The following is a 15,342-nucleotide window of genomic DNA, read 5'->3' as shown; positions in this document are numbered from 1 at the left end:
AAAAGATGCAGAACACACACTCCCAAACGCCAGAGCATGAATCTTCACAGCTTAATAGTCCCGAAGCCATTATGCAGCTTCTCTTGGGAAAGGCGGCTCATTCATCTGCAACCGCCCAAGTTCAACCTTGCAGCTGTGAGAACCCGGAGGCGCGCAGCCCTCCAGAGCCCCACCTTCATCCACAGATGGACTCCAGAAGAGCTGCATTCTGTCCGGAGGAAGATCGGGCAGCTCCCCGGCCCCTCTCCACAAAGCTGCCATCGAGGCACGTGAGAAACGTCTACGAAAGGCTGAACGGGCCACATCTGCAGGCGGCCGAACACCCAGTGGCCTCTGCTTGCACAGCGCAAAGCCCGTCCTGGCCCAGGCAGCTTCCACGGTTCTCATTCCCTACGTGGGATGTGACGCAGCCTCCGTCACTTGTAATTACTTAAAACGCCCAGTGTTTAGTAAGGCAATGCCATGTGACCCCAGTTTTCTAACCACCAGCACATGTCTCTCCTTCAGCTCCGCCTTACCGCGACCTGGCTTCCAACACGAATATACGTCAACATCCATGTGAACTGCGCTAGTGGCGTAAGGAAAAGCGCATGGAGATGCACACGCTGTAGCTTGAGTGGGATTTCTGCTGTAGCTAACGAAGGTGAAATGCCCAGTTCATCCACTTCTATTACTCTACGCCTAAAATTTTCAAGAGGAACTCCCATCACCTAAGGCAGATTGGGAAGGTTCTTCATAGACATCAACATTTGCTACTCTAAGAGATACTATAATAGAGAGAAAGAAGGAAAGAAAAAAGGAAGGGAGGGAGGGAAGGAGGGAAGGAGGAAGGGAGAGAGAGAGAAAAAGTAAGTAAAGAGAAAGAAAAGGGAAAAGGAGGGAGGGAGGGAGGGAGGGCCATCTTTACAGAGTGCGCACTTTGAGTCGTTGCCTCCCCCATGCGAATGGAAAATGAACTCACCCACATTGGTAGCTCTGCTCTGAAAAGACCCAGTTGAGAGAAGTTCTTTCTTTATTGTGCGGTTTTAAAGACTATTCTTTGACCTCTGCTATTTATGACTTAAGATCTGTGAAGACAGGGCCAAACCCCTTTGGCTCGAAAAGGCGCTCACCAACAAAAGCTTTTCACCTTTGTTCCACTGACCTCATTCCCCCTCAGAACACGTCCATACTCACCCCCTGGTTTCACAACTTAAACTGCATTTTCTTCAGAACACGTCCATACTCACCCCCTGGTTTCACAACTTAAACTGCATTTTCTTCAGAACACGTCCATACTCACCCCCTGGTTTCACAACTTAAACTGCATTTTCTGCTTTCTTCGGCCCAGTCACAGCCACTACCTAAATGACAAGGGGCCACCTTCGCGCCTTTCCAAGGAATGAAACCCTAGTTGTCACCACCAGCTGAAAGAGCCCTGCTAGGAATAGAGATGTCTTGTCATCTCACCTCAGTGAACCATGAAACTGTGGATCAAATGGTTCAGGAAACTAAAGGACGCACCAGGCAAGGGTCAGCCACAATGGGGCATTTCTCTAGTTATTTGTTATTTTAGGGATGTATGGATTTATCTATTGCCTTTCTCACTCCTAAAAGGATTCAAGACAGTTTACAAAGATCCACGGGATACAGCTAGAAAACAAATCTTACGTGTGTGTGATAAAAACGAGATAAAGGAAAATAAAAACTGGAGTCAGGGATGAAGCTAGTCCCCGTATACACGGGATAAATTTCAGTAACCTTGTTAAAGTAGGTGATTTTATTTATCATTCAGCTTTCTAACAGTCAGTTCTAAGGGGAAAACACAGTGTCCACAGGCTAAAATATCTACCAGTTTCTAAGGGACGCATAATTAGTACTGATAAAGTGAACACGATGAATGCTTTCCCAAGTTTTCTCCTAAAGATGGCATGGAATAACAGACCGATGTCCTTGGCAAGTTCCTCAGAGTGGCCTTGGTGACTGGGTTTGTGAGATAGTTTCTGAGAATATTACGCGTGCTGCATTGCAGCAACATGGGATTCAGTAAACGTCATTTGTCAAAGGACAATTTTGAGGTTGTGAAAGGACATAGTTAGTCCTGTAATGGAAGCATGGATTGTACAGCATCTGGAAACTATATATCTATCAGGCACGTATAAACGTTGTTCCTCTCTGGTGCCTTTTGGTACTGCAAGGATACAACAGGTTTGATATCCTAGTTCTTGGCAAGTAGCAGGAGAGCAGCGGCTTGTTGATACATCACTGTCATTTCACAGCCAGCAGAACTGCTGTGAGCTCTGACATCCACAGCAAAAATTACAGATCCTAATGAGGATGACTGCCTGAATCAAAACGTCATCCTAACTCTGCCTAGACACGCACCAAAGAAGATGAAGGGAGTACTTGATACTTCCTCCTTAGGAAAAATTTTCTCTTCCAACCCAGAAGAAAACAAAAGGTACAAACTCAATGGTAGATCCCATGCACAGCTACGGTAATTTTAGGCTGAAAAAGAGTTTAGAACAAATGCCCAGCTTAGCCATTACACACACACACACACACACACACACACTTCATATTATAACCAAGCAGCACCCTATGGGACCTTCCCAGGACAGACCATCCCCCCATGTCCTCTGCATTCCTCTTCTTTGTAGAAAAACTTTAGCCTCCTAGGCTTTCCCTGAGTTCCAAAGAACAAATTTAATCTGAGAAGTGAAAAATGCAGAAACAAAGGAAAACAGTCAAGCAAGACAAAATAATAGTTTAGCCATTAAACAAAATCAAGGACATTTGTTTCCTTCTCAAGGGCTATAGATAATATTCTGAGCCATGTCCTTCGGCTGTTTTGGAGATACTGAAACCCCCACCAGGTGGAAGAAGTTAACTTCACGTTGACCACAAGCACGTAGACCCTAGACCAGCTGGAACCAGAAGGTTGATGACGTTGACTCCCAAAATACCACCAGATTACCTCACCACCAACCAATAAAATTATGTCCACAAGCTGATCATACACCTGCAACCCTTCTCCTCACCGAGTCATTAAAAACGTTTCCCTGAAAGCCATCAGGGAGTTTGGGTCTTCTGAGCATGAGCTGTCCATGATCCTTTCTTGGCCTTGCAATCAACACTACACTTCCCTTCACCACAACCCAGTGTCAGTAGACTGGGTTTACTGCACAGGCAATCAGACCCAAGTTTTTGGTTCAGTAACAACATCACCCAAAGAACGTCATGCTTTGAGCAATGAATCTTACAGAAAGTCCTATGACCCCAAAGATTAGAAAACAAATAAACTAAGGTAACTGAATGTGATTATTTATAGGATGAAGGAAGTTCTTCCACATCAAATAGATAAAAAGTGAGAAATCTTGAGAAAGGAAAATTAATTTTTCAAATAATTAGCCTATATTCCTTCTTTAGGCAAATTAGACACAAGAGCATCTCCTACTAAAGAGAGTGTCAGGTAGTAAAAACAGAGTTGAAATTAATACCTAGATTTATTTCCCTATAACAACTGCTCTTTTACAAACATAAAGCAATAATGTTTCCAAGTCAGACCATGTACCAACACATATTAGGCTTCTAAGAGGAATTCCTGTGTATGATTCGGTAGAACAACTTGACCCTCATGTCAAGGATTACCTACAGGATGGGGTCACAATCATGAACATAGAAAAACAAATGCTGACTGCGCCCCCCCCCCCCCAAATTCAAGTGAGAGTTTTCACCTCAGGGGAGACTACTTCTCCTTGGAGAAGGCAGGGCAACTCAGCACAATGACGTATTCAGTGCCCACAAATTCTTCCCTCCCCAGCTTACTGAAGTCCAAGTCTATCTTCTCTCTAAAACACAACCATTCCTATCCTTCAATCGACACTGGTGCTCTTTGCCAGTTGCCAGCTCAAACCCAACATCTTCAAGCAATCGGAGCTCATCTAGGCTCCTCTGTGTACCTTCTGATGAATACAACTTCAAAACGTCTGTCAGACCATAATCACCATGTGACGCATCCTGATGTATATGTGTTTCATATGTTCAAAATGCATCCCCTTTCTAAAGCCAGCTTTCAAGAACCCTTGATCAGTCATGAACCAAATAAGAGATTTCGTTGGCATCTTCTTTCATCAGATGGAAGGAGAAATTAATAGGAAGAGCTGAGGAAGGGGTGAGGATAAAGACTTGTATACAGATGTTTTTTTCCCCTCCACATGTCTTTGCTTTGAAGTTTACAGCAGGTGGAAGTCTTTCGCATCCGTAAAAACTGATATGGAAAATCAGAAACACGATGGGCTATTAACACGTCACATGTTGGATTTACATCCAAATACGAACCTGTTCTTTTCCTTAAATATTGATTGTGCTGTGAGCCTGGCCAAGGTTTGCAAGTTACTGCAGCACACAGGCTAGTTTCCAGGCTAAAAAAACCCTGGAATGTTCCAGCTACTGATGGCTAATGATCACCCCAAAGCACACTAATATGTTTGATAAAAGTTCCCAGCGTGAGGGCAGAAAACACTTACCATAAGAATGACAGTGTGAGGGAAAGCAAATCAGTGACACCAGTTCAGGCTGCCTTCCATGCTGAAGGCTCCAATTAGAGCTGTGAGCTTGCATTCCAGGAGGCGGTGACAGATGGCAAATCTCTCATTGTTAAAATCATCAACTCACCGATCCACCTGCCTGAGCCCTAGCAGGGACCCTGATGGGAGCCTTCGCTGATTCTCACAAACCTCAGCACCTACCACTTCAGAAATGAAGTTTGGAAACTAGGTATTCATTTAGCTCCCCCATTTGTAAGTTCTTTTTGTTTTTATCTGTTGCTCCACATTCTCTCACTTTGTCCTTTCTTTTTTTCTCCATTTCTGCCTTCACCTCAGAGATGATACCGACTTGAATCTTGAATGTTCCCCTACAGGGACACTGGATGGAGTACTTGAGAATGCAGTTACACATGGACCCCTGACTCAAGGTTGCTGATGATGTGATTTTTCAGCTGCATGGAGACCAGGAAATCCAAGAGCTCAGGTCTCCCGGAGGACAGACTTCATCTCCTGGTAAGCACAAAAGCACATAATGGCCTTTGGGGTACTTAAAATCACGCCATGTACTGGCATGATGTTATAGGATAGTCTAACAAATGTGCATTTGACAATTTTTATTCATCATGCTAGTACAATACTGCATGTACAGACTGGTATTTCAAAAGAACACTAGCCAAACTTTCACACACCTCACAATTTCTTTTCATATGCATTCCATACACATTTTAATTCCACTGGTGTAAGGAAATAGAATATTTCTCTTCTCTTCCTAGATTATCACATCCCATTTACTTAGAAATAATATCATGATCATTACTTATGGAAATGATAACATCGGTATCCAAAATAAAGGGAATTAATTATAATATTGGAGAAGTTTTCTACTCCTCCAGTGGCACAAACCTACAACTTTTCTTGACAATCAATGTCAGTGGTGGCTTTGCCTATGAAATAATTGGTACCTCCCAAAAGATATCAGTATGCTGGACAAGAGATGCTCGATATACATCAACTTTGTCCTTGAAGTTGATTACACAAAGTCAGGGAAAACTGCAGGAATATCAGTAAGTATTACAATAGGCTTTAAATGTTTTAAAAGATATAAAACAACTGAAATTTCAAACTGTTGGATACTAGAATATTACAAAAAATAAACTGTTCGACTTTGGTTCTTTGGGTGTTTGGACATAGCGCATTTCCATGGGTGCCTGAGTTTTCATTTTCCTCCTTAAGATGTATTTTCCTGGGGCTCTATAGATTTACTGTCATTACCACATAAATCATAGAAAGCATCTAACACAACACAAAAACCTTCAACGGTCACATTCAGTTATGTTTCTGGGGTTTGACCTTTATCCAATAAATTTCAGAGATGTCAAATGAAACTGTCCAGATGTTCATACAAGCAAAACCAATCTTCCTCACCTCTAAATTTGGCTCTGAATAAACCTGGAAAATCACTAAGAATCTGGAGTTATAGCCCTTATAGGAACCGAACTCCCACTGAGATCAAAGCAACATGCCACCGCACCAAGATTGAGCCCTAAATTACTGCTTTTCAACTCAAATCCTCACAACCAAATGGGAAACAAAAGTCAAGTGAGTGAGTTATAACACCCAAAAGGAGAAGGATGAGCATGCCTGCTCCCCAGACAGGGGTGCGTGTCAACAAGAATGCCATTCTCAGATGCAATGTTTAGAAGGGTAACTGAGCAGCGTAAGGTCAAAGGATGCTTATTTTATAAAGTAAATGCACGACTCACATGCAAATATAAAATGAACAAGTCTCAAAGATTTAACTCATGAAACAGTGCAAGAACCAGTAGTATGTTACGTGTGGTTCAAAGGAGAAATCCAAGAAATACAAATATAAATATATTCACACACAAAAACAAATGCTAAAATGGATTTACAACTAGATGCAAAACAGTCTATTGATGGGGGAAGCATCAATTGCAATACACTGCACACAACCACTTGCATTTCCATGGACAAGAATCATCTGCATTATTATCAGCTTTCTACATTTACAGAGTACGAAAATAGCTCAAAGACAATGAACAATGCAGATAACCTGCAAGGGGGCAAGAGGGGACATCCAGCCATCATTTTGCCCATCTTAAAGTGCAATTTTTACTGGCTCTAATAATTGCGTTTTAACACTGAATTTTCAAAAATTAATTGTGATTTGATGTTTTCTTACTGTTGTTTACCATTCCTTCATTCAATCAACAAATCCTCGCAAGCTGACCGAAAATGTTCCAAACAGGAAGCTAGAAACTGTCCATCTTTTAGTTTGAATACATCAAGATATGTCTTTGTATTGAGAGACAAATGCAACTTTACTGTTTTGTTTTTGACTGATTTTGCATATGTGAATGCAATGGCAAACTCTGGCAAATGGGCAAATCCAGCCTGGCACTTGTTTGTGTACAGCCAGCAGGCAAAGAATGGTTCTTACATTTTTTATGGTTGGGAAGGATAATAAAATTTCATGACATGAACATTACATGAAATTCAAATTCCAGTGTCCAAACATAAAGCTTTACTGGAACACAGCCACTGTCCTTTGTTTAGGTACTATCTACCACTGATTTCATGCTAGAGTGGCCACATGAGTAGTTGCCACAGAGACTTTATGGGCTACAAAGATGGAAATATTTACTATCTGGCCTTTTACAGAAATTGTATATGATGTGGACTTCCCTGGTGGTGCAGTGGTTAACAATCCGCCTGCCAATGCAGGGGACATGGGTTTGAGCCCTGGTCCTGGAAGATCCCACATGCCGCAGAGCAACTAAGCCCAGGCGCCACAACTACTGAGCCTGTGCTCTAGAGCCCGCGAGCCACAACGACTGAGCCCGCGTGCCTAGAGCCCGTGCTCCACAACAAGAGAAGCCACCGCAATGAGAAGCCCGGGCATTGCAACGAAGAGTAGCCCCCGCTCGCCGCAACTAGAGAAAGCCCGTGCGCAGCAACGAAGACCCAATGCAGCCCCAAATAAATAAATAAATAAATAAATATATTAAAATAAAGAAATTGTATATGATGAGCATTAGAACTCCTAACATATAGTGAGCCCCTGAAAAGGTGCTTGGTGCATACCACATGCTCGGTAAGTTATATGTTTATTTCCCTTCATATAATAAAGTAAAACTGCTGAGAATAGGAGTGTGTTCTTCAATTCCTTTATAACGCGCAAAGTGCACAGACCAGGGTTTTTCACCCTCCCTCGGCGCTATTGAGCTTACAGCTTCTTCACTGTGAGGGCGTCCTGTGCATCGTAGTTTGTCAGCATTTCTGACCTCCACCCACTGGATGGCAGTAGTGACTACCACAAATGTCTCCCGCCATTGCCCAATGACCCCTTGGGCGCAGAATGGCTCCAGCTTGAGAACCACTGGCCTCAAACCATGCAGGACAGTAAGTCACTGCTCTCCATCATCTAGGAGCTAAATGATGCCAAAGACCCCTGACTTCATAGTACTGGCTTCATTCTAGGAGGAAGATTTTCCTAATTAATAATAAATAATCATGCTAAGTTACATGGATACAAAATGGATTATAACCTTTTTCCTGAAGGTAATACAGTAGTGATGTACTTTGGGGGAGGAAGAACATGTACTATATGGACTTCATTCATGGATTCATTCAGAAATATTTGGTGAGCAACTACTCTGTGCCAAACACCATTCTAGGCTTGAAAATACCACAGTGAACAAAGACAACTCAGTCGATGCCCCTCGGCGCTTACTTTCTGGTGAAGGAGACAGACTCTCAGAGATAACGGAACAACTATATAATGTCGTGCGGGTATAATATACGGCCGAGGAAGTGTGTAAATGGGTGGGAGGTGGCCTGGGAGGGCAAGGCTGAGCAGGGGGCCTTTGTGCTGAGACATGAATGGGGTGCGGTGAGCTGGGGGACTGCGGAAGGAGCCTTCTGGTGGAGGGAAAAGCAGGCTTGATGGGGGTAAAGCAAAGGAGGAAGTTGGAGAGAGAGCACAGGCAGACAAGACAGGGCCGATCGATGTCTTAGACTGAGTGAGGTAGGAAGATATTAAAAGGTGTGAGGCAGACAGCAGCAAGATTCAGCTTATATGTTTAAAGGGTCTTTCCAGCAGCCACGTGGGTGCAGTAGAAGCTGGGAGACCCAAGAGGATGCTCCTGGATTGGTCCAGGCAAGAGATGATGGCAGATTGGACAAGGCAGACAGTTAGACGGGAAGAAGAACTCACCTTCTGGGGGGATCCTGAAGGTGATGGGCTTTGCAAACACAACGAGAACGAATTAGAAAGTGTGTACTTTCTATAAAATGTTATGTGAACTTTACCTTTTAACATATATTCAGAAAGTTATATCATCAGCATTACTTCTTGATTTGGTGAGGTGTTTTCACTCTTAGGTCCCAATATTTGCTCACAACGGTTTTTCAAGTTGTTGGTCTCTATACAACACAGCCTAGGAGATGGCATTCCAAACTTTAGTTTACCTCTGCTGATTGGCTGAGTGATTCCAGGACATTATCCAATACGTATGTGCCTGAATTTCCCCATGTGTAAAATGGAGTTACCACCGCTCACCCTTCACCTCATTAACCTAAAAAGCAAAGGAAAAGCCTACACAATGCTTCATGAATCTCAGAAGAAGTGCAAACTGTAATTATCTGCAAGTGTATCCCATGGTGATAATATCCAAAAGGGATAAACTGTGATTAACATGTAAGATTCATCCCCAAGTATTCAGACTAAAGACAATCCTTAAATTTATGTTGGCTTTGTAATATATTCCAAAGTTTCTGTTGAAGTTATCTATGACTTACTGATTCATTTCTGCTTTCAGGCAAAAGGAACTGATTTCTTTTCTTGTCAAGTTCAGTCTCTCATGTCAGCCTTGATCATTCAATTACAAAATATGGTTTAACAATCTGTATTCCCTAGGGCTGCAATGTTCTTTAATTAGGATATTTTAAAAGCAGTTTAAATGAACGTGTCCCACTCAAATTTCAAGTGTGTAAAAAAAAAATTAATTTCTTGATGGCATAAGGAGAAAAGAGGTGCTTATGAGAAATAATACTCATACAACAAATTATCATTCAAGTAATACCCAACGAACAAAACTGGACAAAAACACTACTTATGAAATTTAGTCAGCCTCATAGCCATACATTCATATAAATACACACACACACACACACACACACACACACACATATCTTCTCCTGCAGTGATGACATAAACAAATTACCCAAAACACCAACTGAAGAACAATTAATATAATAGATAAGCAGAAAATCTCTAATCAGAGCAAATATGTATGATATTATATAAAAAGAGTAGAAGGATCATAAACCAGACATTTCATGTCTGCCCAGGATCTAGAGAGTCAGAGCTAAGCAAAGTTTGTTTTCACCAAATTATTTCACATTCACATAATAATTCTGTTCTGTTTTTAATAACGCTCATGCGGATTAAATGACACAACGCATGCATGAATGTCAGAATGTATCATTATAGTGAAGTTTTAGGTTTAGGAACATTATTCTACAATCATTTACTTTGAGATAATTTGTTTGAAAGACCCTTCAAACTAATAATGTTCTTCATAAATATGCTGTTCCATATTATCGTGTATTGCTCAGATGAAATTTTGGTTGTAAAATAAAGGAATGCTTCAATGTTCGGTCTAATAGTTGTAACCATGAAAGAAATCTCATCAAACGCTATTACAATCCCAAAGTGCTGCAGTATTCTGAATATAAAACCGACTTTGAGACTGGAGCTAAAGCATATACATACATATATACTCTCTCTATAAACATATAAATATATTTAAAGATGGTGATGTTTGGGGACTGAGGTAAGAAATCTATGCTATGAAACATATGAATGAGTATAATGATAACTTTAGAGCATGTGTGTGCAACAAGAAATACTCCGAGATAGAAAAGAGACTGCTTAGTTAAAGAATCAGATTAGCGAACGAGCAATTCCCACACACAAACACAATAAACGCATACAAAACAACTTAGGCGTAAGGAGAATGCATTAAATCTTCTCGTGTAATCAGAAGATGTTTTCTCCTTAAAAATACTTTTGATTGAAATAATTCGAGAATAAAGAGAGAAATAAGGTAGTATACAGTAATGTTGATATATGTACCTCGATTGCAGTGGTGGCTACACTAACTAAATCCATACATGTGATAAAATCTCATAGAACTATATACATACCTTGTACCAAGGCAATTTTCTGCTTGTGATATTGTTCTACATATACGTAAAGGGTAACCGCTGGTGGGAAATGAGTGAAGAGTACATGTGATTTCTCTGTACTAGCTTGGCAACGTCCTGTGACTCTACAGTTGTTACAAAATGAAACGTTTTTTAAAATACTGATATAGTTGTAGGGAACGTACCTTAGAACATTGCTTGTGATTCTGGCACCAAACCAGGGAACCGTTGTTCTGCAAAAAGAAAAAGAAATATTGACTCATTAAATAATTTTCTACTTGAAATCTACATACACCTGTGTGTATTACTATCATTTTAAAATACCTGCATTAATGAAAGACCGATTTTGGCACCCTGATATATGTCCCTCTTCCTAAAATAGGATATCATTTTTTGCCCTGGACTTTATGATACAAATACATATAAAATAATGAAGATTTCAAGGTGTTTCAAAAGGAAAAGCGTCTGAGCCATCTCTCAGGTGTGCTGAGCAACAGAATACAGACCAACAGGAAAATGACCGCTAGACGGTTCTTCCGTAGTGAGTACCTGTGGTAAATGTACAAGTTGGCATCCTGGAGGCTTTCAATTTTAACCAATTCAGTAATAAGTGTTTGAGCCTGGAAGTCAAATCCCACGGGAAGAACCTCCTCTTTCCCTTTCACTGGGATGTGTGACTCTGGACAAGGGGCTTACTATGTCTGTCCCTCAGTCTGTATCTGTCTGCAAAGCATAAGGACAATACCTTCTGCATGAGGTCAGTGGGATAACTGAGACACAATCCACTTCGCACAGCTTGACAGCTACTCAACATGTACCAAATACTAGGACTAGGATTTATTTATTAAAATGTATTTTATTGAAGTATAGTTGATTTACAATGTGTTAATTTCTGCTGTCCAGCAAAGTGATTCAGTTATATAAATATATACATTCTTTTTCATATTCTTTTCCAGTAATGCTTTATCACAGGATATTGAGTAGAGTTCCCTGTACTCTACAGTAAGACCTTGTTGTTTATCCATTCTCTATATACAGTAGTTTGCATCTCCTAACCCCAAACTCCCAATCCTTCCCGTCCCCAACACCCCTCCCCCTTGGCAACGACAAGTCTATTCTCTCTGTCTGTGAGTCTGTTTCTGTGTTGTAGATAAGTTCGTTTGTGTCACATTTTAGATTCTACATATAAGTGATATCCTGTGGTATTTGCCTTTGACTTACTTCACTTAGTATGATAATCTCTAGGTGCATCCATGTTGCTGCAAATGGCACTGTTTCCTTCTTTTTTATGGCTGAGTAGTATTCCATTGTATATATGTACCACATCTTCCTTACCCATTCATCTGTCGATGGACACTTAGGTTGCTTCCATGTCTTGGCTATTATAAATAGTGCTGCTATGAAGATAGGGGTGCCTGTATCTTTTTGAATATAGTTTTGTAGGACTATGATTTATTATCCCTAGTATTTGAATTTCTGCTTGAAACTTGTCACTCCACATGACTAAAATTTTGGTGATGGTTGGACTGTGATATTTACATCAGATTGTTCTAGGCTGGGGTGGTTGTAACAGATAACAGAAACAGTCACCCAAAAATTAAGATGCTGTGGCCTCTTGTTCTTTGAAGTTCAAGGTTGGGTATGAGATAAAGTAGTCCATTTCCTATGTATGAATGCCTAAACTTTTAAGAACATCGGTATGAACAGAATAGTATCACCTTTGTCTGCAGTTAAGAGAACATTGAGGGGCTTCCCTGGTGGCGCAGTGGTTGAGAATCTGCCTGCCAATGCAGGGGACACGGGTTCGAGCCCAGGTCTGGGAAGATCCCACATGTCGCAGAGCAACTGGGCCCGTGAGCCACAATTACTGAGCCTGCGCATCTGGAGACTGTGCTCCGCAACAAGAGAGGCCACAACAGTGAGAGGCCCACGCACCGCGATGAAGAGTGGCCCCCGTTTGCCGCAACTAGAGAAAGCCCTCGCACAGAAATGGAGACCCAACACAGCCATAGATAAATAAATAAATAAAGCAAACTGTCAACAAAAATAAACACTATAAAAAAAACCCAAAAAAACTGAACCAATGATATATCTTTCGAAAAATACTCTTATTACACGTTTATTCATATATAATTCACAAACACAAAAGTTAATCATGTAACTCAGTGGTTTTCAGAAGAAAGGTTGTGCGACCATCACCAGTAATTTCTGAACTTTCTCATCACCCCTGACAGAAAGCAGTACCCCTTAGCAGTCCTTCCACCCAGGTCCTGGCCACCACGAACATACTTTCTTTCTCTATAAATTTACCTACTCTGGACACTTCTTATAAACGGAATCATACAATGTGTAGTCTTCTGTGTCCGACTTCTTTCACTTCATAATGTTTCACATGATGTTAAATGATATACTATTTTTGCTTCATCCATATTGTCATATATGTCAATACTTCATTCTTTTTCGTTGTCACGCTCCATTGTATGGATATTTGCTCTTCCATTCACAATAATATATCTTAATACTACAGGATTCCCAAAACCACTGGGTAGATCTCAACTGTTTAGGATTAGAAATTTTCCTCTCCTATCTAAAAACCACTTCGCTATAAATCTCAGTCCCACAGTAAGGCTTCAGCTATTAAATCTCTGCACCATGCAGCCCTAACTTTCTCCTTTACAGTCTTAACGCCCCCAAATTGCTGAAAATCTCTGCAATTTTAGATAATCTGGTATCAACCTACTCATCCCCTTATTAAGGTCCACACATCTTCAGGGGGCCCTCATCTCTCTCTACGTATCATTGTACGTCAGTCCGACAAACAAGGGCTGAAGCTGGAGCAGTATATGAACAGCCTGGGCTGAGGTTAAGTATGATCTTTGGCAAGGCTGACATCAGAGAAATAATTAGATTGGGCAGAGGCCAAAGCTGGACAAACAGTGGACATGGTTTAATTACTGGAAATGACGTGTTAGTAAAAAGGGTGCAAGAGAGAGGGCATGACGGGCAAATTGGTGTTTCACAAACGGAGCCCTGGGCCTGGTGACACACTCAGAGTTCACAGAGGGGGTCAGGCAGACTGAGCTGTCGGTCATAAATAGGGTGACAACGGCAACAAAAAGCAGGGGCCAAACGTTGAGGAGTATATTATCACAGGAAAGCTGACAACAGGGTCCAGGGCAGCTTTGGGAGAACGTCCACCCTCCTTGTCTTTTCCCGGAAGGGTCTCTGGTCCATGCGGGGTTGGGTCCTGCTGGGACTTCCGAGGACCACGTCTGTCAGAGAACATCCTGGCCCCAACTTCAGTGCTCTGTGCTCACAGCCCAGAGATGGGAACCAGTGAGGTTCCTTCTAAAGAGACTCAGGGCTAAAGTGAATGGACGCCAATCTAAGAGACTAGGTCAGGGCCACATCCTGACAACCTCCTGCACCAGGTCTGAGGAGCTTCTGCCTCCCTGTGTCAGGTCAGAGGGTCCGGCCCCTTGCTCTGGGACCCTTGACCTCGGACCAGCTTCCACCTCCTTCCCTTCCAGGTCTTCCTTTTCCTGGAGAGATGGGCAGGACCTCTGGATGTCTGCCTCTCTGCATTTGTTGCACTGCTCCTGAGAGATGTATCACACGCTCTCCTGCTGTAGCATCTGTTTTCTTTGACCTAAGCCTTTGCTCCTCAGCTAGAGGTGGTCCAGCAGACTGGCCTTCCTGTTTGTTCTCTGCTTCAAAGTTTCACACGAGCCACTGGACCAGCTCCTGATTCTCACAGAGGTGGCCTCCATCAAAGGCCACGCAAAGGTGACTGGGCCTGCAAAAGTAGGCGTGGCAACTGCTGCCTGCCCCCAATTAGTGGCTGACAAAAATATTACCCGTGGGGTAATATGCCACTGACCCAATTATTATCTATAAATATTACCATGATTGCATGACCATCCACATCTGTAGAGCAGGCACTCGCCCTGGTGCTAGACACATTCAGCCCCACATAGTCATCCCGTATACGACACAAGTTTCATTTACCCATTTTCTACTTAAGAAACTGGGAGTCAAAGACGGCAACTAAAATACGGACATCCTGAAGCCAGTGGTTAACTCCACCGTGAGAACCCCAGTGAGGAAAGCTGAGTGAGACACAGGGTGAGATTTACAGTGGGCTGTGAAGGAATCCCCAGGTTTATAATCTTGGAAGGAGAGTAGAATTGGTCCAGACAGTCCTGAACGCTGTAAGCTCAGGGAACAGCAGATCGGATGGATGGGCTGGAGCAGACAATAGGAGAGGAGGTCGGCTGAATAGGTAGAAAGCAGATTACAGTGGATTTTGACTTATTGGAAATAAAGTATTTTATTTAGTACATGTCAGAGGGTTTAAAAAAAAAAAAAGAGGATTAGATCTGTGAGACGCTCTGTTCATGACACACCTTGGTTAGAATCCTTTTGTTCCCTTTGTAGATGAAATGGTCCAACCTCAACAATAAAAGAATCCAGCAAAGCCTGTCTTCAGCCGCCCAGCAAATACGAACTCTGCTAACCCCTCCCATGCTGAAACAGTGTTCCCTGTCCTATTGGCTCGTATACCCCAATGGCCACAAAGCCC

The 15,342-nt window shown here is 42.1% G+C and overlaps 1 protein-coding gene across 1 annotated transcript in view; it reads right to left on the bottom strand.

Moving 5' to 3' along the window:
- ANOS1 (anosmin 1) overlaps positions 1 to 15,342 on the bottom strand; it is a 191,359-nt gene that overhangs the window by 141,148 nt on the left and 34,869 nt on the right. Inside the window, exon 2 of the mRNA XM_060087089.1 lies at positions 10,946 to 10,993. Within this exon, the coding sequence (XP_059943072.1) occupies positions 10,946 to 10,993 (48 nt within the window). The remainder of the gene's footprint in view (positions 1 to 10,945; positions 10,994 to 15,342) is intronic.

Source organism: Mesoplodon densirostris, chromosome X (assembly GCF_025265405.1).
Source record: "Mesoplodon densirostris isolate mMesDen1 chromosome X, mMesDen1 primary haplotype, whole genome shotgun sequence".
Taxonomy (NCBI): domain Eukaryota; kingdom Metazoa; phylum Chordata; class Mammalia; order Artiodactyla; family Ziphiidae; genus Mesoplodon; species Mesoplodon densirostris.
The sequence above is the reverse complement of the archived record's forward strand: the minus strand, read 5'-3'. Positions and strand labels throughout refer to the sequence as shown.